Source organism: Microchirus variegatus (assembly GCF_963457635.1).
Source record: "Microchirus variegatus genome assembly, chromosome: 2".
Lineage (NCBI taxonomy): Eukaryota > Metazoa > Chordata > Actinopteri > Pleuronectiformes > Soleidae > Microchirus > Microchirus variegatus.
Genome location: NC_139803.1, coordinates 31,210,114 through 31,233,939, shown reverse-complemented (window position 1 = coordinate 31,233,939; position 23,826 = coordinate 31,210,114). Strand labels below are relative to the sequence as shown.

Below are 23,826 nucleotides of genomic sequence, written 5' to 3'. Positions count from 1 at the left end.
ATGTGCGACTGTTTCCACCTGGCCTTCCCCAACTGGCACGCAGCCTCCGGGACGGGTGGGCATCACTCTGCTCTGTTTTTGTTTTTCTCTATATATAACTCTCTTTCTTTACTCTGTGTGCAGTTTCACTCTCAGCAATTCACTGATTCAGCAGCAGGGCTCACAAGTGCGGAGGATGAGAGATCCTGTGTGTGTATGTGTGTGTGTGTGTGTGCTGATGCTGAGTTGCGTTTACTGACCTGCAGTGAGCGCTGGGTGTGTCTGCAGAGAGCAGGCGGGTGTTTTAGGATGTCATCATCATCATCGCTCTGCTCTTCTTCTTCTTGTTTTCCTCTCACTGTGTTTGAAGCTGTGGCTGAAAGGAAATGAAAACAATCAAACAAACAAAAATACATTAAAAACAGTGAAACTAGGATTATGACAATGACAGCATTAGAGGGTAGAAAAATGTGCCTAAAATTCACTTTATTTCTACCTTGCATCGGTTTACTTGCATGAACGTACAGTTTCTATATAAAGTTAAATATAAATATAAAACTTAAAAAGGGACAGTTTGTGATTAAAGCCAGTTGTAGAAGCCCAAACTGAAAAAAATCGATAAATATTCGAGAAATGTACTCTTAAATCTTAAATTCTGTTTCCTTCACGTCTTTTCAAACAGTGTGGTTCAATACTGAAGACAAAATCTTTTCTTTTTTTTATCATTAAGGGCTGAACAATTTTCTAATTTTCAAACCAAAATTGCAATTTAAAAAAATAACAATCAGTAAACAACTTGCAATTTATTTATTTCTGTCTTTGTGTTTAACAAATTGAAAACATGATACAGAAAATAATTTTTTGTTTTAATTCTAAATCATCTTTTAATTATTCATGTTCACTGCTACTGACCATGTATGACTGCTTCATGCACTTCAATAACATAAGACTTGAACTGTCCATTTAAGATGCCTTTTTGTAGGGCAGTAAAATGCATAAGTAAATTAATCATCACCTATTTTCATCAGCAATTCAACCGAGTTTAAGACATTATGAACCAAACAACTCATCGAGATGATTCAAACAAATAGTTTGACTGACTTCATCAGAATTAACTGAATTTAGCCAGATTTAATTTCACAATAAATGCTTTAGTCTGCAGTTTGTTTATGTTCAAATTCAAATTGAGATTTAAAAGCCGTGGTTCTCAAACAGTGGTGCGTGTACCGCAAAGGTGAGAGTATTGTCTTTTCAATACCAAAATATATAAAAAAATTTAGTATAATGACACATGACCTCCTTGACGTTATCCAGTAAAACAAATAAAACATGAAAACAACACGTAATTCATGTTTCCATTAATGCTAAATATTATTATTATTATTGACTTTTTTTAATTACTTTATTACATACTGGTTTGTGACAGTTTTAATTAGTGGCTCCCCATATATATACTGTATATGATGTTATATAGGTATTAGAGTGTTGTGGCTGGCATTCAGGTAAAGGCTCAGGTCGATGTGTACAGTAAGAGGAGGTGGTTTATCTTCAGTGTGCTAAATTATTCATGCTTCCTCTTTCCATTTCCCACAATTCTTCTCATTTGTCTCTGCTGCTACTTTTAATTAAATCTGAGAGAGAGAGAGAAAGAGAGAGTAACATAGACCTCTCTCTCTCTCTCTAAGTGGCTTCAGGCGATGCTTAAGGTCAGAGAGAGAAGAGAAACACACTACTGTTACTCATGTTGTGGGGACCTCCAGTTGACACATTAAGGGGACAAAAACCAAATGAATAGATATTTTAAGGTGAACACATGTCTGTGTGAGGTCTCGTCCTTGTTGAGCTAAAAGGAGCAGCTTTAAGATTCATCCAGGAAAAGCACTTCAATGCCATCACTTGTGCACACGCACGCCTCATACACTATATATACACACTCTAATGCTTGTGGCTGCTGCCACCTTGTGGTAAAAAGGTGCACCTTTAATTTTTTGCAACCATAAATACAACTTATTTATAATCGAACAATAACTGAATTATGAAATATTCATGTCCATCTGTCAAAGATAAGTGAAAAACATTCAAATCTAACGGCTTTAAGACATTTTCCTTCATAAAATAGCTAAATCAAACCAATATCACAGAGGAATTACCGTTAATTGAATTTAATGAAATGTTTTGCTGCTTCAGACTCATCCTGTAAATGAAATGTATGTTTGACACAAGCGGACTGAGGGACTGAGTTCCAGAGCTTGTAATCAAACTCAGATTAGCAGATTGGAAGCATGCGCTTTCGCAGTCTCATGTTTATATAATCTACGTAGAAAATCTAATTCTCAAATCTTATTATTATAATCTGGATCCAGACGCTCTACCTCCCTGTGAAAGGAGCTTGTGTCTTTTTGTGTTTGTGGTGGAGAAAAAAAGAAGAGAGAAATTGTGCAGAATCCAAATTTTTCCAGAGCAACAAATAATGAGCTGTGCTACTTTATATTAGTTTACCAGAAGAGGGCAGAGCCTCAGGGAGACGTCTTGGTGCTTCTTACTAAAAACATGTCATAACTGATTCAGAACTGTCTTCTGACACAATTGTTATATATCTGCTCCTCTTCTGTCTTCTACCATTTTTCCCTTTCACCACAACCTGTCTTGGCAGATGGCTGCACATGTATGAGTCTGGTTCTGCCAGAGATTTCTTCCTGTGTGAGCTGTTGGGTTTCTCTGCTCTCTGTAAGATTCGACTGCACTCACAGGGATAGGTCAGCCTTTCATAAATAATCGGCTGAACGTGGTCGTGATTTGGGCTCATGGTCGCCGGCTGACGCCAGACTCCTCTGTTAAATATTGACATTTTAAGACATTTCCTTCGCCAAATGTTGGAGATTACAGTTAACGTTTTCAGGGATTTTTAAGTCTTTTTAACTTGAATCTACAGTTTGGCATTGTTCGATTTGAGCCACACAAGCCAACAACTGAGCCACTGTTATGTAATACCCTCACATAACCAGTTGTACAAGTTTAACTTAAATTAAAGTCAAAGGATTTGCTCGTGTTTACACTGACTTCAAACACTTCACTCTGATTTTCAGGACGACAAAACTTCCCTGAGCACACAACAGCAGAGCAGACGCTCAAATTTAGAGCTCGACACACCTCTAAAAGTCGCGTCTGGGAATTTACTGATGCAAAAACTGTCAAAGCACTGGTCAAACCAAATCTTTATTTTTTTTGTTTGTTTTTTGGTCACAGACGTGAGCTCACACGTTGCGCCTGTGGTCTGCAAACGCAGTACGCAAACATTTCTGCTGAGTCATCATATCAGCAGAAGAGCCCCGAAGGCCGAGCCACACCCACATCACCCCGAGATGAATCATGCAGGACGTTCGAGCGTCGGCCCGAGCTCATTCACCTGCAGCAAATGGCAAAACTCACGGGATTATCACAGGTCAACTGTATCTGAGTCTCTGCGGCTCCCACATGACAAATATTTAACAAAGGAGGTCCTGTGTGTGCGTGTGTTACCTCATTTTCTGTCATAAACACTGACCATGTTATGACCAGTAGTCCTCATCGAGACCTAAACCAGGTCCTAATGAGGCAGAACCTCATTTTCTGAGGAACTGGTTAAGTTTAGGACTAAGATTTGAATTGTGGTTATGGTTAACGTTAGTGCTAAGGGTTTGTTTAGTCAGTCAAAATGATAGGAAGCCAATGGTGTGTGTTTGTATTTATATGTTTGTGGGGACATTTTGTCTGAACCCCGCAAGTTTAAAGGGCTTTTTAGAGTTAAGGGTTGGTTTTAGGGCAAGGGTTAGACACTTAGTTGTGATATTTAAGGTAAGGGGTAAAGGAATGAATTATGTCTCTGTGTCCTCAGTAAGACATAGAAATGTGTGTATGTTGGACATGTGCTTGAAGACAGTTTAATTCAAACAGAAGAAAAGCATCATTGAGAGAGTGAATTGTGTCTAAATCTCTGTGCAAACAGTGAAAACATGACTCATCAGTGAAGTCGGGCTGGACTCTGTGCTGGAGACGTGGCACAGGACAGTTTAGGAGACAGTCCTGAAGGACGTGCGCGTCTCTGGTTCATTTAACGAAGTTAAACTCGTTCTAATTCAGTTTAAGATCCAGAGCCACTTCATCCACAACTAAACCAGAACACTGTTTTTATGGTTTTATCTGTTTATCCTGAACTGAAAGAGAATAGATGAGAAAATATATTTTTTAGATTGTGAACAAGAAAAAACATTTTAATTATGTTATTTTTAGGTTTCGAGGAGAAAAAAAACATTTTTACACTGTTTCGTGCTGTTAATGGACAAAACAACGAAATAATTTTTATGGAGCTTATGGAGCTTTTCCACTGTACAGCTGTAGCACGGCTTGGGTCGTTCTCCGTGACTTCAATCATGGAGCTAGAAGTGTATAAATTCAAAGTGTTTGCAGCTCTGTGTCAAGTTAGTCAGAGAAACCTGGGGCCTAAATTATTAAAGACCAAAGTATTGATTATCTCTGACCTGATCAGTTCTGCTCTCAGACAGAAGAGATCCAAGTCAAATACACAGGGTTTCCTCAGAGAAAAGAAAGGGGTTACAGTGCCCCCCCCCCGTTACCGTGATTTACTCAAGGTATCTTGTGTATATGAGCTTCCTCAAGTCTCTACATGGGCAAAATTGACCAAACAAAGTTACAGTAAATTTGCTTAAGTGCAAGAGCATGGGTTGATTTAAGTGATTTAAAGTCACCAAAGAACAGCTGCTGCTTGTTGTCGTGGTGGGATTTTAAATGGACACAGACCAAAGTCATTTTCTGGTAACATACTTGTACTTTTACTCAAGTATGACTTCAAAGTACTTCATATAATATACTGCATGAGCTGCAGATAGTTAAGTGTCTTTGATGATGTTTAGGTTGCGGGAAAAGGACACTTAATTTAGTTTGGGAGTCAGTGACAAGTTCAGACAAAGGTACGACGTGTGTGTGTGTGTGTGTGTAGCCACAAAAATGTCCCGCCTCCTTTTGTGTGTCTGTGTGTGTATCTATATGAGGCTGAAACAATCACTTTAGCCTCAGATGTGCATGAGTGACGCTTGCAGCAGGAAGGTGTGAGGACTCTGTGGACAACGTGGCATTGGTTATCACACCTGAGTTAGACAAACAGCAGCAGCAACAGCAGCAGCAGGTAGGCGAGACGTTTGTCTCCACTGTCCTTAACAGTGACAATCAGAGGCGTCTTTTTTGGTCAGAGCTTGTGTGAAGAGAAGGGCAGTGATGGTGGTGATGATGAGGAGGGTAACAGTGTAGGCAGGTGTTGTTTGTTTGTGAGTTTCACAACAGGTCTAGACTGCGGCGTGTTCACTCACTCAGGTGTAAATATGGTTTCGTTCCCTCTCATTATTGCCTTTCATCGCTCTGTTGTGAATCTATGACGACTTAACTGTTCCTATTGTTTGGATGTTGACGAGGACACGCCCTCAGTCTCTCTTTTACCTTAACTGTCTTCTAATGCACTTAAGAGCTCCTCATATGAGACACATTACTGCAATGCAGTGGGTGGAGCTTTTGATGTGGTGCTTAGCAAGTACATTAGTATGTTAGGGAATGCCAGCAAATTACAATTTTTTAATTGTAAAAGTCTTAGTTTATGAAATTTACTAATATTATGAGAATAAAGTCGTAATATTATTAATAAACTTGTAATATTGTGAGAATAAACTCATAATATCATGAAAAAGTCGTAATATTATGATACAGTCAGATACAAATATTATGAATAAAGTGGTAATATTATGAGAATAAAGTAGTAATATTATGAATAAAGTTATAATATTCTCAGAATAAAGTCAGAATATTATGAATAAAATCAAATATTATGAATAAAGTCGGAATATTATGAGAATCAATTTCTAATATTATGAATTAAGTTATAATATTCTGAGAATAAAGTCGGAATATTATGAATAAAGTCGGAATACTATGAGAATCGATTTGTAATATTATGAATAAAGTCATAATATTCTGAGAATAACGTTGTAATATTATGAATAAAGTCAAATATTATGATTTAAGTCGTAATATTATGATTTAAGTCGTAATATTATGAATAAAGTCGCAATATTATGAATAAAGTCGCAATATTATGAGAATAAAGTCGTAATATGAGAATAAAGTTTAATTAACATGATAGGAATCTTTTTTAACTTTAAATATTGTTAATTGTTGAATTTCATGATAAAAAAAACAAACACAAATACTGGGTGTCATTTCATTTGTGGAATTGTGTTAGAGGAGTGTTAGGAGATAAAAGATTATTATGTACTCTCTGCACAACTATGATCTGCTCAGACATCTGCAGTGCAGTGGGATTAATCTGAATGCAAAGATTGAGATCAGAACGGTCACTTATAATCCTAATTTTACAAGAACCTCCCTGAGTAAACACCATGACCTCACATTAAAGTGGCAGTCAAGTAAGAGCAGGTGATAACACTAATGGAACTAACCGGATTCATGTGGAGTCAGACTTTCCCTTTTTCAGCAGCGTGTAGGCTGAAATGAGCCGAGCTGTGCTGAGCCGAGCTGCAGCAGAGTCTAATCTGTGGGTCGATACAGTCGAGCACTTAACGTCTGCAGGAGGCAGCGGCTCCCGGGAGATTATCACTGCCAGGAAGAACTCTAAATAGTCTCATCACCGGCTCCAGTGACCGAGTCTGAGAACAACAGGCAGGAGTCTGTCTCATCTTACTGCTCCACCAACAATATAAAACCAGATCACGCCACTGTTCATATGTCAGCCACTACATTAAAAATAAACTCATTGTGTACTTAATCTGGTAGCTGTTATTTGAAGTGTTTGTATTGTGATTACAGCCGTGTGTTAAAGTGTCAAAGTTATGTTGCTTTTCCATCAGTGATAGTTTTCCTGTAGTACCTGCTCTGATCCAAACGAGCTGAGCCGATACTAAAATGTGACGTCTACAGACTGCTGGCCACCGATTGGTCAGAGAGTGTCGTCACTGGAAGAGTCATGAGCGCCACGTCCGACACAAGAGTCAAAGCCAACAATGTTGAACTGTAGATCAGATTGAAAGACTTAAAAATCCCTGTTAATCTCCAAAATTAGCAAAGGAAATGTCTAAAATGTCAATATTAAACAGAGGAGTCTGGTGTATTTAGTGACAGGCGATCGTGAGCAACCGAAAACGAGCTGAGTGAACCTTGAACTTATCTCGTTGTTTCCACATATCACAAATTCAATCCGATTTTAAACACAAATTAATACTTTTTGCTCAAGTGTGTTTATATAGTTGGCGAAAACCTGGTCTGTTCCCTGTGAAATTATAACACACACAATGTTATTTTAATATTTCCTCTTCAGGAGCTGGAGGACGGAGGCTGCGAGGACCAGAGCCCGGGACAGAGGACGATTCAGTGAGTGCAATATAAATGATATAATTATATATATATGCCTATATTTACATACACATGCACACACACATACGTATATAAATTGGGTCAATAGTTTAAACGAAAGATAAAGATAATTTATAACATGTATTTAATTCTGAATGGTCATAGAACAAAGAAGAATAAAACAAAATGGTTGAATAGTTTCAAAGTTGGATTTGAAAACAACAACAAAAAAAAACGACGATGCAATGGCTGCTCTCTTTGTTCTGTCTTCGAGCAACAATCTTTGTGTGAAATATTTCCTGGTCCTGGACCAGATGCAGCTGCTTCACGTGCAGTAAACACACACACACGCACGCACACAGTAATATTTAACAAATGCCAAACAGTGAAAGGGAGACAGTCGCTGCTGCATTTGGCAAAACAAGGTGTTGTCACGCATTTCATCCTCCATGTTCTCCTCCGAGCCTCTGCTGTTTTGTTCACAAATTTTGAGTGTTTGAGTGTTAAAAACTGTCAGTTGGGAACAGACAATGTGACCACTGTCATGACTGACCTCATGTCCTCATGTCCTCACGTCCCCGCAGGTATGTGACGAGCCGCCTCAGTTCACAGAGGGAGAGAGACCGCGTCCCCAAGGATCGTCTCCCGTCGAGGAGTTTCCTGAAGCCGATAAATTCACAGACAGTGACAAAGAGGTATATAAAACCCACACATGTGCACAACCTGGACATAAAAGTGACTCACAAACTCACACAGACGTTCTAACGCCCATGAGCCTTCAGTGTTTCTGAGATGTTTCTCCTGCTCCAACACACACCTGATTCAGATGATCAGCTCATCAGCAAACACTGGGAACGAGCCAGTGATTTAAATCAGGTGTGTGAGTCTGAAACATGCAGCTTCAAACTCAATCATTCATCATTCATAATAACCATCTTATTTATGTGTCCATACAAGAGTGAGTGAGTGAGTGAGTGAATAAGTGAGTGGGCAAATTAATGAGTGAGTAAATGAGTGGGTGGAAGAGAGTAAGTGAGTGAGTGAGTGAGTGAGTGAGTGAGTGAGTGAGTGAAGAGTGAGTGAGTGACTAAATGAGTGAGTGAGTGAAGAGTGAGTGACTAAACTAGTGAGTGAGTGAGTGAAGAGTGAGTGAGTGACTAAATGAGTGAGTGACTAAATGAGTGAAGAGTGAGTGAGTGACTAAATGAGTGAGTGAGTGAAGAGTGAGTGAGTGACTAAATGAGTGAGTGAGTGAGTGAGTGAGTGAAGAGTGAGTGACTAAATGAGTGAGTGAGTGACTAAATGAAGAGAGTAAGTGAGTGACTAAATGAGTGAGTGAGTGAGTGGAAGAGAGTAAGTGAGTGACTAAATGAGTGAGTGAGTGAGTGAGTGAGTGAATAAATGAGTGAGTGAGTGACTTAATGAAGAGAGAAAGTGAGTGAGTGGAAGAGAGTAAGTGAGTGACTAAATGAGTGAGTGAGTGAAGAGCCATGAGCATGACATGCAACACACAACAAAAGAATCAAAGCCAACAAAGTTGAACTGTAGAAGTTAAACTTAAAAATCCCTGAAAACATCCCCCAATCTCCATTTAACAGAGGAGTATGGTGTATTTAGCGACAGGTGATCGTGAGCCCAATCATGACCACGTTCGGTGGTATTTCAGTTCAGTGACTGTCAGACGAAGTCTGTGCTTGGAATAAACAGATTCATTTTAATCATGCACTGACCTCTGTGTTTATGCTGGTTTGAGATGTGAAATTAAAAGCACAAAAACATTTTTACGTGGAAATCAATTAAAAATAATTGAGTGCACACATTTATCAACAATTTTACTGTGTATGTATCCCAGGCTTTATGTCGCAATGTGTGGAAAAGGTGATCTGTTTTGTTTACTCTTACTTATTGCATTCAGGACACGGTGACTCCCATGTGTGAATGTTTGTAGAGTAAAAACAACAGCAACTTTTCCTGTGAGTGGAAATACTTTCAAAGACTGCTGCAACTGAAGGAATGACTGTGGTCTTATGTGTTTTAACATTCAGCATGTGGAGTCACATTATAAATGTCTTCTTTTCTGTTTTCTCTTCAGTGTGAAGCAGAGCATGACCCACGCCACAAAAGTGGCACCGGTAAGAAAAGGAAAAAGTCTGGGCTCGGGTCCATGTTTGAGAAGCGCTCAACTCCAAAGATGAGTAAACTGAAGGTGAGATATTCCCACCTTCGCTCATCTGCGCTGTTTCTGTGAATCCTTTCAGGCTGAAGGTAAAAATTATGATTATCCCCTCTCTGTTTTTATGTTTTGACAGGAGCTTCCCAGTCCTGAGTCTGGGGTGATCGTGAAAACAGCCAAAGATGGATGTGCAGAAGGTCTCATTTATGGTGGAGGGGGTAAAGAGGGGCTCTTCATTAAAGAAGTGGTTCCAGAGTCACCAGCATCGAAAAGTCTGAAACTCAAAGAAGGTGAGCTAACATTTGAAAATGAGAAACTGACATTTGTAATTGTGATTCCTCTCATTACAGTTCATACAAGAAATGGTCACATAGAGCATAAAATGCAGGTCTGAAATCAGCTTTAGCCTGGCAGCCTTCTCATCGCAGTGTTTGTGAATTTTTTTTCTCTCATTTGTGCAGGTGATCAGGTCCTGAGCGCCACAGTGTATTTTGACAATGTGCCATATGAGGATGCCATTCAGATTTTAGAGCATGCTCAGGCTTACAAAGTGAAACTCTGCTTGAAACGCAAACCGGACATCACTGAGACTGAACCAGCCATGGATTCCGATGTTATCCCTGTAACTATTTTCAAGTTAATGCTCAAACATTTTGTGATTGATAATCTTTAGGCTAATACTAACATGTTGTATTTCTATTGCTCAACAGGAGGACGAGGTTTGCGCTCCAGAGATGAGGGAACAAGGAAAAACCAAAAGGCGTGGAGATGCTCGCATTTCATGGCCAAAGTTTCCTTCCTTTGGAAAAGGGCGGAAGTCCCGCTTTACCAGGTCTCACAGTTCCTCAGAGGCTGATGAGCAGAGAAAGCTGGAGCTGAGCCCCACAACAAGTGACACCGAGTCACCTATAAAATCCCAGGATGCCCTCAAAGGCAAGAAGAGGCACAAAATGAAGCTTTCTGTTCTGACAAAGAGAGGCCGCATAAGTTCATCTGAAGATCAGGACACAGAGGTACCAACAACTGGGCAGACCAGTGATGACATTCAACAGACAGTGTCAGACATGCTGTCACCTGAATGCCTTGAAAGCCTCTCAGGACAAACACCTGAAGTCTTCGTAACGGAGGATCTGAGAGTCGTGGAAGAAATAAGACTTGAACAAAGCGATCAAAGATTGATGGAACCTGTTCAACACAAAGTGGAACTCATCAGTATAGACAGCACTTTAAAAACAGAAGATCTAACTGTGGCTTTGGCAGCTCAAGGAAGCCCCCCTGGCATCAAGTCCCCCAAAGAGAAGAAAAGCAAGAAAGAAAGATCTCAATTAAAAATGAAAATTTTGGGAAAGGAGAAATCACACAAGAAAGATGCAAAAGCAAAAGGCTCACCAAAAAGGCTAAAAACACTAGGGGCAAGTATTGAGGCAGCAGATCAACCTGGAAATGAAAAATCAGATGCCATTCCAGGCAGTGACTCACAAACACAACTACAAGGAGATAATTTACTCCTGGATATCAACACCAGTGGCGAGAGTCAACTTGCAAAGTCAGCCACAACACAGAAGGAAATCAGTATACCAACGGTTGATTTTGATATTTCTTCTACCTTTATGCGTAAATCACAGAAACAAGAACAAGCAAAGAAAGATGACACAAAACAAAAGCAGGAAATAAAGACCTGTCCAACATTCAAACTGCCTAAAATTGGCTTCAGTGATATTGCAACTGAGGAAACTGTACAAATAGTGAATGTTGAAGAACGTCCAACAAAAATGAAGCATAAAAGTGAGGATCCTGCAGTGAAAGACGATCCTTATGACATACTGTCAAAAAGCAGTCAACTTCCCAAACGTGAAGACATTGAAATTCCAGGTATGGAGGACATGGCTGTGAGAACCAAAGCCAAAGGAATTAAAGAGCCTAAAGTGGGTTCAAGAGGACATTATGAAGAAATTAATGCTGACGCTGTACAAATGTTAATCGATGTTAACAGTGTGAAAGAGGCAGTTTCAAAACTGCCTGGATTCAAGCTGCCAAAGGTTGACACATCTGGAGTCCCTATTCCTGAAGAAATTACTGTGATAGATGCAAATGCACAAAGAATATCAGTGAAAACACCGACTAAAGTTGCAGATACCAAATCAAAATATGGGGGGCACCTTATGAAGGTTGACATAACTGCCTCACCAGAAATGAAACTCCCTAAGATTACACCTGCGGCTTCAACCTCAGAGGACCTTTTAATCGAGACCAATGTAGACTTTAAAACACCTGAACAAGTGTACAAACGAGAAGATATTATAATTCCTGGGAGAGAAAGTGAACAAGGCACAATGGGGATTACATTTGAAAATCAATCTGCTGCTATGTCCAGCCCAAAAGAATCAAGTAAGAAATCCAGTAATTTAAAGATAACGACAGCTAGCTTTAAAATTACACCAGTCATGAAAGTCGCTGAAATTGGAAGCGACTTCACGAAACAAAACAATTTCCAGGAAGGTGATGCAATGTTAGGAAGAAGAACAATAGTGCTCCAAGATGAAACACCAAAAACTGGCAAGGGACAGATTGGAGGAGTCGTATCTGATGTTAAAATTACAGACATCGATAGCATTGAATACATTGATTCAGTAAGTGGTTCTTCAGCCAAAATGGGTGTTGGCATTAATCTTACAGGTTTTGGTGTTCATCTTGATACTACAAAGCCAAAAACTGACATTGAAGTTGAAGCTGAGGTCAAACTCCCAGATGCTCCTGAAGTTGACTTTACTCTTAAAGGTCCAGATGTTTCTATTGCAGAACAAGACCTGGAAATTGAAAAACCTGAACTGGAAATAAAACAGGCAGAAGTTGAACTTGATGGACAAGGAAGCAAATTCAAGATGCCAAAGTTTGGGATTAAAATGCCAAAAGTAAAAGGACCGGAACTGGATTTAAGCTTGCAGAAGAAAGAAGTAGATGTCAAACTACAAGAGGCTAAAGCTGATGTCAAACTCCCAGATGCTACTGAAGTTAGTGTGACTGTTGAAAGTGCAGATGTTTCTATTCCAGGGGGAAAGCTGAAAGTTGAAAAACCTGAGTTGGAAATCAAACCCCTACAGACAGATGTTGAATTTGACGGACAAAGAAGCAAATTTAAGATGCCAAAGTTTGGTATTAAAATGCCAAAAGTAAAAGGACCTGAACTGGATTTAAGCTTGCAGAAGAAAGAAGTAGATGTCAAACTACCAAAAGCTAAAGCTGAGGTCAAACTCCCAGAAGCGCCTGAAGTTGGCATGACTCTTGGAAGCTTTGAGGTTTCTATTCCAGAGCAAAGGATGGAAATCGATAAACCTGAGTTGGAAATCAAACCTCTACAGGCTGACTTTGAACTTGATGGACAAAGAAGCAAATTCAAGATGCCAAAGTTTGGGATTAAAATGCCAAAGGTAAAAGGACCTGAACTGGATTTAAGCTTGCAGAAGAAAAAAGCAGATGTTAAACTACCAGAGGCTAAAGCTGAGGTCAAACTCCCAGAAGCCCCTGAGATTGATGTTAAGCTTGGAAGCATAGAGGTTTCTGTTCCAGAACAAAAGATGGAAGTTGAAAGATCCGAGTTTGAAATAAAACCTCTACAGACTGATATTGAACTCGATGGACAAGGAAGCAAATTTAAGATGCCAAAGTTTGGTATTAAAATGCCAAAAATGAAAGGACCTCAATTGGATATAAGCTTACCCAAGAAAGACATGCATGTTACACTTCCAGAAGGTAAAGCCGAGGTAAAACTCCCAGATGCCCCTGATGTTGATGTTACTCTTGGAAGCATAGATGTTTCAATTCCTGAACAGAAACTGGAAGTTGAAAAACCTGAGTTGGAAATCAAACCTCTACAGACTGATATTGAACTTGATGGACAAAGAACCAAATTTAAGATGCCAAAGTTTGGGATTAAAATGCCAAAAATGAAAGGACCTCAATTGGATATAAGCTTGCCCAAGAAAGACATGGACATCACAATACCAGAGACTAAAGCTGAAGTTAAACTCTCAAATGCACCCGAAGTTGACATTAATCTTGGAAGCATAGATGTTTCAATTCAAGAACAGAATCTGGAAGTTGAAAAACCTGAGTTGGAAATCAAACCTCTACAGACTGACATTGAACTTGATGGACAAGGAAGCAAATTTAAGATGCCAACGTTTGGGATTAAAATGCCAAACGTAAAAGGGCCTGAACTGGATTTAAGCTCACAGAAGAAAGAAGTAGATGTCAAACTTCCAGAAGGTAAAGCTGAGGTCAAACTCCCAGATGCCCCTGATGTTGATGCTACTCTTGGAAGCATAGATGTTTTAATTCCAGAACGGAAAATGGAAATTGAAAAACCTGAGTTGGAAATCAAACAGGCAGAATTTGAACTCGATGGACAAGGAGGCAAATTCAAGATGCCAAAGTTTGGGATTAAAATGCCGAAAGTAAAAGGACCTGAACTGGATTCAAGCTTGCAGAAGAAAGATGTCACAATACCAGAAGCTAAAGCTGAGGTCAAACTCCCAGAAGCCCCTGAGGTTGATATTACTCTTGGAAGCATAGATGTTTCTATTCCAGACCAAAAACTGGAAATTGAAAAACCTCAGTTGGAAATCACACAGGCAGAGGTTGAACTCGATGGACAAGGAAGCAGATTTAAGATGCCAAAGTTTGGGATTAAAATGCCAAAAATGAAAGGACCTCAATTGGATACAAGTATGTCCAAGAAAGACATGCATGTTACACTGCCAGAAGGTAAAGCTGAGTTAAAATTCCCAAATGCCCCTGATGTTTATGTTACTCTTGGAAATGTTGATGTTTCTAGTCCAGACCATAAACTGCAAATTGAAAAACCTGAATTGGAAATCAAACAGGAAGAGGTTGAATTCAAAGGACAATTCAAGACGCCAACAATTGGAATGTCAATGCCAGAAGCAAAAAGACCTGAAATTGACTTTAACATTTCAAAGAAAGATGTGAATATCAAAGTTCCAGAAGCCAAAGCAGAAATCACACTCCCTGATTTCGAACTAAAAGAACCTTCTACTGAAGTGGAATTAAATGCTCCTGAGATTGAAGTTCAGTTGGGCAGTGTGAAAGGGTCACCATCAAAATTTAAACTACCAACATTCAAATTCCCCAAATTTGGAATTTCTACTCCAGCTGTTGATGCTGAAGTACCTGACAAAGGCATTAAAGTTGAGGCTACATTCCCGGAGGTCCCTAAAATTGATGTGAATCTTGGAAAAGCAGAACTTTTAATTCCAGAAGGAAAGTTGGAGGTTCAAAAACCTGAAGTTGAAATCAAACCTCTACAGACTGAAGTTGAACTTGATGGACAAGGAAATAAATTCAAGATGCCAAAGCTTGGGATGTCAATGCCAAAAGTAAAAGGACCTGAAATTGATATTAGCATATCAAAGAAAGATGCGGATATCAAATTACCCAAAGTCGAAGGAGAAGTCAATCTTCCTGATGTTGAACTAAAAGAAGCCTCTGCTAAAGTGGAAGTTCAAGCTCCTGAGATTGAAGCTCAGTTAGGTGGCATGAAAGGATCACCATCAAAATTCAAATTACCAACATTCAAATTCCCCAAATTTGGAGTTGCTGCTCCAGATGTCAGTGCTAAAGTACCAGATACAGACAAAGACATTACAGTTGAGATTAAAGTCCCAGACATCCCTGAAATTGATGTTAATCTTGGGAAAGCAGAAGTGTTAATTCCAGAAGGGAAGTTGGAGGTTCAAAAACCTGAAGTTGAAATCAAACCTCTACAGACTGAAGTTGAACTTGATGGAAAAGGAAGTAAATTCAAGATGCCAAAGCTTGGGATGTCAATGCCAAAAGTAAAAGGACCTGACATTGATATCAGTTTACCAAAGAAAGATGTGGATATCAAATTACCAGAAGCCAAAGCAGAGGTCAGTCTACCTGATGTTGAAATAAAGGAACCTTCTGCTAAAGTGGAAGTTCAAGCTCCTGAGATTGAAGCTCAGTTAGGCAGCATGAAAGGATCACCATCAAAATTTAAATTACCAACATTCAAGTTGCCCAAATTTGGAATTGCTGCTCCAGATGTCAGTGCTAAAGTACCAGATACAGACAAAGACATTAAAGTTGAGGTTAAAATCCCAGACGTCCCTGAAATTGATGTTAATCTTGGGAAAGCAGAAGTGTTGATTCGAGAAGGAAAGTTGGCGGTTCAAAAACCTGAAGTTGAAATCAAACCTCTACAGACTGAAGTTGAACTTGATGGACAAGGAAGTAAATTCAAGATGCCAAAGCTTGGGATGTCAATGCCAAAAGTAAAAGGACCTGACATTGATATCAGTTTACCAATGAAAGATGTGGATATCAAATTACCAGAAGCCAAAGCAGAGGTCAGTCTACCTGATGTTGAAATAAAGGAACCTTCTGCTAAAGTGGAAGTTCAAGCTCCTGAGATTGAAGCTCAGTTAGGCAGCATGAAAGGATCACAATCAAAATTTAAATTACCAACATTCAAGTTGCCCAAATTTGGAATTGCTTCTCCAGATGTCAGTGCTAAAGTACCAGATACAGACAAAGACATTAAAGTTGAGGTTAAAATCCCAGACGTCCCTGAAATTGATGTTAATCTTGGGAAAGCAGAAGTGTTGATTCGAGAAGGAAAGTTGGAGGTTCAAAAACCTGAAGTTGAAATCAAACCTTTACAGACTGAAGTTGAACTTGATGGACAAGGAAGTAAATTCAAGATGCCAAAGCTTGGGATGTCAATGCCAAAAGTAAAAGGACCTGAAATTGATATTAGCATATCAAAGAAAGATGCTGATATCAAATTACCCGAAGTCAAAGGAGAAGTCAGTCTTCCTGATGTTGAATTAAAAGAATCTTCCGTTAAAGTTGAAGTTCAAGCTCCTGAAATTGAAGCCCAGCTCGGTAGCATGAAAGGATCGCAATCAAAATTCAAATTACCAACATTCAAATTCCCCAAATTTGGAGTTGCTGCTCCAGATGTCAGTGCTAAAGTACCAGATACTGACAAAGATATAAAAGTTGAGGCTAAAATCCCAGAAGTCCCTGAAATTGATGTTAATCTTGGGAAAGCAGAGGTTTTAATTCCAGAAGGAAAGTTGGAGGTTCAAAAACCTGAAGTTGAAATCAAACCTCTACAGACTGAAGTTGAACTTGAAGGACAAGGAAGTAAATTCAAGATGCCAAAGCTTGGGATGTCAATGCCAAAAGTAAAAGGACCTGAAATTGATATTAGCATATCAAAGAAAGATGCGGATATCAAATTACCCAAAGTAGAAGGAGAAGTCAATCTTCCTGATGTTGAACTAAAAGAACCTTCTGTTAAAGTGGAAGTTCAAGCTCCTGAGATTGAAGCTCAGTTAGGTGGCATGAAAGGATCACCATCCAAATTCAAATTACCAACGTTCAAATTCCCCAAATTTGGAGTTGCTACTCCAGACGTCAGTGCTAGAGTACCAGATACAGACAAAGACATTAAAGTTGAGGTAAAAGTCCCAGACATCACTGAAATTGATGTTAATCTTGGGAAAGCAGAAGTGTTAATTCCAGAAGGGAAGTTGGAGGTTCAAAAACCCAAAGTTGAAATCAAACCTCTACAGACTGAAGTTGAACTTGATGGACAAGGAAGTACATTCAGGATGCCAAAGCTTGGGATGTCAATGCCAAAAGTAAAAGGACCTGAAATTGATATTAGCATATCAAAGAAAGATGCTGATATCAAATTACCCAAAGTAGAAGGAGAAGTCAATCTTCCTGATATTGAATTAAAAGAACCTTCCGTTAAAGTTGAAGTTCAAGCACCTGAAATTGAAGCCCAGCTCGGTAGCATGAAAGGATCGCAATCAAAATTCAAATTACCAACATTCAAATTCCCCAAATTTGGAGTTGCTGCTCCAGATGTCAGTGCTAAGGTACCAGATACAGATAAAGACATTAAAGTTGAGGTAAAAGTCCCAGACATCCCTGAAATTGATGTTAATCTTGGGAAAGCAGAAGTGTCAATTCCAGAAGGGAAGTTGGAGGTTCAAAAACCCAAAGTTGAAATCAAACCTCTACAGACTGAAGTTGAACTTGAAGGACAAGGAAGTAAATTCAAGATGCCAAAGCTTGGGATGTCAATGCCAAAAGTAAAAGGACCTGAAATTGATATTAGCATATCAAAGAAAGATGCGGATATCAAATTACCCAAAGTAGAAGGAGAAGTCAATCTTCCTGATGTTGAACTAAAAGAACCTTCTGCTAAAGTGGAAGTTCAAGCTCCTGAGATTGAAGCTCAGTTGGGTGGCATGAAAGGATCACAATCAAAATTCAAATTACCAACGTTCAAATTCCCCAAATTTGGAGTTGCTGCTCCACATGACAAAGACATTAAAGTTGAGATTAAAATCCCAGACGTCCCTGAAATTGATGTTAATCTTGGGAAAGCAGAAGTGTTAATTCCAGAAGGGAAGTTGGAGGTTCAAAAACCCGAAGTTGAACTCAAACCTCTACAGACTGAAGTTGAACTTGATGGACAAGGAAGTAAATTCAAGATGCCAAAGCTTGGGATGTCAATGCCAAAAGTAAAAGGACCTGAAATTGATATTAGCATATCAAAGAAAGATGCTGATATCAAATTACCCAAAGTCGAAGGAGAAGTCTATCTCCTTGATGTTGAATTAAAAGAACCTTCTGCTAAAGTGGAAGTTCAAGCTCCTGAAATTGAAGCCCAGCTTGGTAGCATGAAAGGATCACCATCAAAATTCAAATTACCAACGTTCAAATTCCCCAAATTTGGAGTTGCTGCTCCAGATGTCAGTGCTAAAGTACCAGATACAGACAAAGACATTAAAGTTGAGGTTAAAATCCCAGACGTCCCTGAAATTGATGTTAATCTTGGGAAAGCAGAACTTTTAATTCCAGAAGGAAAGTTGGAGGTTCAAAAACCTGAAGTTGAAATCAAACCTCTACAGACTGAAGTTGAACTTGATGGACAAGGAAGTAAATTCAAGATGCCAAAGCTTGGGATGTCAATGCCAAAAGTAAAAGGACCTGAAATTGATATTAGCATATCAAAGAAAGATGCGGATATCAAATTACCCAAAGTTGAAGGAGAAGTCAATCTTCCTGATGTTGAACTAAAAGAAGCCTCTGCTAAAGTGGAAGTTCAAGCTCCTGAGATTGAAGCTCAGTTAGGTGGCATGAAAGGATCACCATCCAAATTCAAATTACCAACGTTCAAATTCCCCAAATTTGGAGTTGCTGCTCCAGATGTCAGTGCTAAAGTACCAGATACAGACAAAGACATTAAAGTTGAGATTAAAGTCCCAGAAATCCCTGAAATTGATGTTAATCTTGGGAAAGCAGAAGTGTTAATTCCAGAAGGGAAGTTGGAGGTTCAAAAACCTGAAGTTGAAATCAAACCTCTACAGACTGAAGTTGAACTTGATGGAAAAGGAAGTAAATTCAAGATGCCAAAGCTTGGGATGTCAATGCCAAAAGTAAAAGGACCTGAAATTGATATTAGCATATCAAAGAAAGATGCTGATATCAAATTTCCCAAAGTAGAAGGAGAAGTCAATCTTCCTGATGTTGAACTAAAAGAACCTTCTGCTAAAGTGGAAGTTCAAGCTCCTGAAATTGAAGCCCAGCTCGGTAGCATGAAAGGATCACCATCAAAATTCAAATTACCAACGTTCAAATTCCCCAAATTTGGAGTTGCTGCTCCAGATGTCAGTGCTAAAGTACCAGATACAGACAAAGACATTAAAGTTGAGATTAAAATCCCAGACGTCCCTGAAATTGATGTTAATCTTGGGAAAGCAGAAGTGTTAATTCCAGAAGGGAAGTTGGAGGTTCAAAAACCCAAAGTTCAAATCAAACCTCTACAGACTGAAGTTGAACTTGATGGAAAAGGAAGTAAATTCAAGATGCCAAAGCTTGGGATGTCAATGCCAAAAGTAAAAGGACCTGAAATTGATATTAGCATATCAAAGAAAGATGCGGATATCAAATTACCCAAAGTAGAAGGAGAAGTCAATCTTCCTGATGTTGAACTAAAAGAACCTTCTGCTAAAGTGGAAGTTCAAGCTCCTGAGATTGAAGCTCAGTTAGGTGGCATGAAAGGATCACCATCAAAATTTAAATTACCAACATTCAAATTCCCCAAATTTGGACACGCTTCATCAGATGTAAGCGGTGAAGTACCCGACACAGACAAAGACATAAAAGTCAACGTTAAAATCCCAGAAGTACCCGAAATTGATGTTAATCTTGGAAAAGCTGAAGTCTTAATTCCAGAAGCAAATATGGAAGTTCAAATACCTGAAATGGAAATGAATCCCTTACAGACTGATGGGGAACATGATGGAAAAGGAAGCAAGTTCAAAATGCCAAAGTTTGGAATTAAGAAGCCAAAACTAAAAGGGCGTGAATTGGATGTAAGCTTGCCAAAGAAAGACATAGATGTCACACTACAAGAGGCTGAAGCTGAGGTCAGTCTTCCAGATGCCCCTGAGTTTGATGTTACACTTGGAGGCATAGATATTCAAATTCCAGAACAAAAGTTGGAATTTGAAAAACCTGATTTGGAAATCAAACCTGGACAGTCTGAGGCTGAACTTGATGGACAAGGAAGAACATTCAAGATGCCAAAACTTGGGATGTCAATGCCAAAAATAAAAGGACCTGAAATTGATATCAGTGTATCAAAGAAAGATGCTGACATCAAATTACCCGAAAGAAAAGCAGAGGTTGACCTTAGTGAACCTTCTGCTAAAATTGAGGTCAAAGCTCCTGAGATTGAAGCTCAGTTGGGCAGTGTGAAAGAATCACCATCAAGATTCAAACTCCCAACATTCAAATTCCCCAAATTTGGAATTGGTTCTCCCAATGTCAGTGCTGAAGTGCCTCACACAGACGAAGAAATCAAAATTGATGGTGCACAGATACATATATCAGCACCACACACCACCGTTGATTTCCCAGACGTTAAAGCAGCAGTGACATTGCCAGGTATTGAAGTCAAGGAACCAATGGGGGACACTGTAATAGTGCAGCAGCCAGGCATTGAGGTCGATGCAAAAGTGAGAAAGCCAAGGTTTTCACTGCCCAAAATTTCCTTTTCAAAACCTAGTGTTAAGGCAACAGAAGTCAGTCATCTAGATGATTTTGATGTTCCTCTTCCAGAAGGAAACATGGACATTGTACCACCTGAAGTTGAGCTTAAACCAACAGGCGCTGATGTAGAACTAGATGGACAGGAACACAAGTTCAAAATACCAGAATCTGGCATCTCAGTGCCAAAACTGAAAGGGCCTGATATTGATTTAAGCCTCTCAACTAAAGATATAGGTGCGACACTACCCAAGGCTGAGGGTAAGGCTGAAACTCCAGAAGGTCCTGAAACTGATGTGAGCTTGTCAATGAAGGGTGTCAATATCAAATTACCAGAGGTTAAAACTGAGGTCACGTTGCCTGGTGTTGAACTTGAAGAACTGCAATCTTCCACTTTAGTACTGGATGCACCTACAGATGAGACTGAAGCAAAGATGAAAAGACCAAACTGGACATTTCCAAAGTTTTCATTTTCAAAAACTAGTGGTAAAGCCCCTGATGTAGCCGTAAATGTTGAAACACTTGAAGCTGTTACATCACCAGAGGTCAAAGCAGAAATCTATCTGCCAGAAGTTGAAGTCAAAGAATCTTCTGGAATTGCTTTAATAGAAGAGTCATCCAAAGCAGAATTTGACACAAACTTGAAAAAATCAAAATTTTCATTACCGAAAATGTCTTTTTCAAAGTCAAGTGTTGTAACAACCAAAGTCAGTGCTGAGCTTCCACAGGTTGATGTGTCTCTTAAAGAAGGAGAAGTAATAGTCAAACAACCTGAGATGGAAATAAAATCTCCAGAGCTTGAAAGTCTACAAGGAAGCAAGTTCAAAATACCAAAGTTTGGAATTGCGCTGCCAAAAGCAAAAGGACCAGAAGTTGATTTAAGTACATCACAGAAAGATGTAGACATCACACTGCCAGACGTAAAAGCCGAAGTAAAGCTGCCTGAAGTGGAAGTCAAAGAATCTTCAGCTAGTGTGGAGGCTGAGGCAAAGTCGAAAGACGTTGGAGGATCACCGTTAAAATTTAAAATGCCAACACTGAAAATGCCTAAATTTGGAAGTGCCACCCATGATGTCACTGTAGAAGCATCAGATGCAGACAAAGCTGAAATCAGCAGTGCTAAACTTGAAGAGGACATTACTGTCAAAATCAAAGGCCCTAGTGTTGATGTTACTGCTGTGGATTCTGAAACACCAAATACTGAGACTGATGACACTGATCATGGATCTCCAAGTAGATTCAAACTGCCATCATTTAAAATGCCAAGGCTGAGTTTTTCAAAACCCAAATCTGAGGAGGAAAATGTCCCGAGTGAAGTTAACGAAGATCAGCTGGAAACAGCGGGAGAGACTAAATCGGCAAAGATGACTTTGACATCATTCGGTGAGATGATCAAGAATATTGATGTTGAATTTGATGTTCCACAACCAGACAACGAGAAAGGAGAAAATCTTGAAACAAGTGAACCCAGTGGAGATCAGTTAGACGCAAAGGAAAAGGACACAAATATCAAGCAAGTTGCCGCCAAAAGTCCTGAGAAGACAAGTTGGTTTAAATTCCCAAGGTTTGGGCTTTCCTCTCCATCAGAACCTGTCAAGACTTTTGAGAAAGACGAGCAAAGAGAGGAAAAGAGCCCAGTGGGTGAAACGGGGACTGAGGAAACAAGTCCTACCTTTTCTGTCCAGTCATCTGATGGATTTGCTGATATTAGCTCCACAGTGACGAGTGAGCACGTTGGCTTATCCATATCCTCTCCCACCAAGGTTACCGTCAAATACTCTGATCCTAATGGTGCCACAGAGTTAGAAGAGATCCATAGCAAAGTCATAACTTCCACCACAAAGACTGAAATGATCTCAATTGAGCCAGACCTACCTGAGAAAATCACAATTTTGTCATCTGGGGTCTCATCTTCATCAGAGGACACCGTCAAACTGGAATCTGGAAAAATACACATAATTTCATCAAATATACAAGCAACACCAGAGGCACAGCATGCCAAACTGTTCAGTGCTGTCCAGGTTCAGTCAGCTGGAGGCCTCTCCCTTGAATCAGAGGCTGGCGAAGCTGCATCGTGGACTGTTGAAGATTCCCAAAGTGGCAGGAGAACAGTCTTTGAGAGGCACGTTGTCAGGGAAACGTCGAGTGAAATAAGTGAGAGTAAAGAAACAATTGTGATCACAAAACAAGTCACGCATATATTTGACTCCTCCGAACCCATCTCAGGTGAGACAGCTTCGTCCATACAACGACTGAGAGACACTGTGCACTCTGAGAAAATGAGGTTCTTTGATGGAGCTGAAAAGTGAAATAATTTGATGTAAATTATGTTTTTAGATGCAGTACAGTCTCTATCTGTCCGATTGTTTAATTTGCTGATTGTAGTAATGTAAGAGGAAGGAGAGAGAGAGATAACTTTACAACTGTACAAATCAGATCAAATTTGATCTCAAAGTGCATGATTTTGAGCTTTAAAGAGATTAATAGAGTGCAAATTATGACAGGGCTTCAGCAAATATCTTTGCTAATGGTATAAAACGAAACTAAGCAATGTCTTTTTGTCATGTCATAGTTTTTAAATGTGTATTTGATGTGGTTAATGCAAAAAAAATCATGTTACTGACATTCCACAATATTTTCTACAATAATTTTACCGTAAAAACACCTTCAATACACAACTGCAGTATATGTTAAAAAAAAAAAACGAATATGTATATGTATTATCAAGATACACTTGTTGCAATAGCTAAAATGTATAAAGGAAAAAAACATAGCAATGCAAAACTGAAATGCTTACAATCAATCATAGAACACGTGCTGCTGCAAATCTATTTTTTACTAATACTTTGCTACGTAGAACCTAATTTGCTAAAAGAAAAAGAAAAAAAAGTATGATCATTATATTGTGTTTACATTATATCGCTGTATAAAGTGGGAATACTGAAGTGGCAATGTATATATATATAGCTTTTAAATGACCTCTGGAGTTGTATTCGATTACTGCTCCTGTTTGTATTCTAAAAGGCTTTAACTCAGAAGTGTTTGCAGAGTTATAAACAATAAATAAATATTATAACACAAGAATACGTCTGGACATAGTGGTCGATTGGATTGTGGACATATTTTAACGAGAGGAACCAATT

The 23,826-nt window shown here is 39.2% G+C and overlaps 1 protein-coding gene across 1 annotated transcript; it reads left to right on the top strand.

The window, feature by feature from the left end:
* Positions 1-22,992, top strand: LOC310941386 (uncharacterized protein; the record flags this gene model as incomplete). Its single annotated transcript, XM_083906549.1, has 8 exons — positions 1-55; positions 7,358-7,410; positions 7,977-8,087; positions 9,485-9,598; positions 9,702-9,855; positions 10,027-10,187; positions 10,276-11,137; positions 12,242-22,992. 8 exons carry the CDS (start codon positions 1-3, stop codon positions 22,990-22,992), a joined length of 12,261 nt encoding a protein of 4,086 aa, XP_083762675.1.
* Positions 22,993-23,826: the final 834 nt, after the last annotated feature.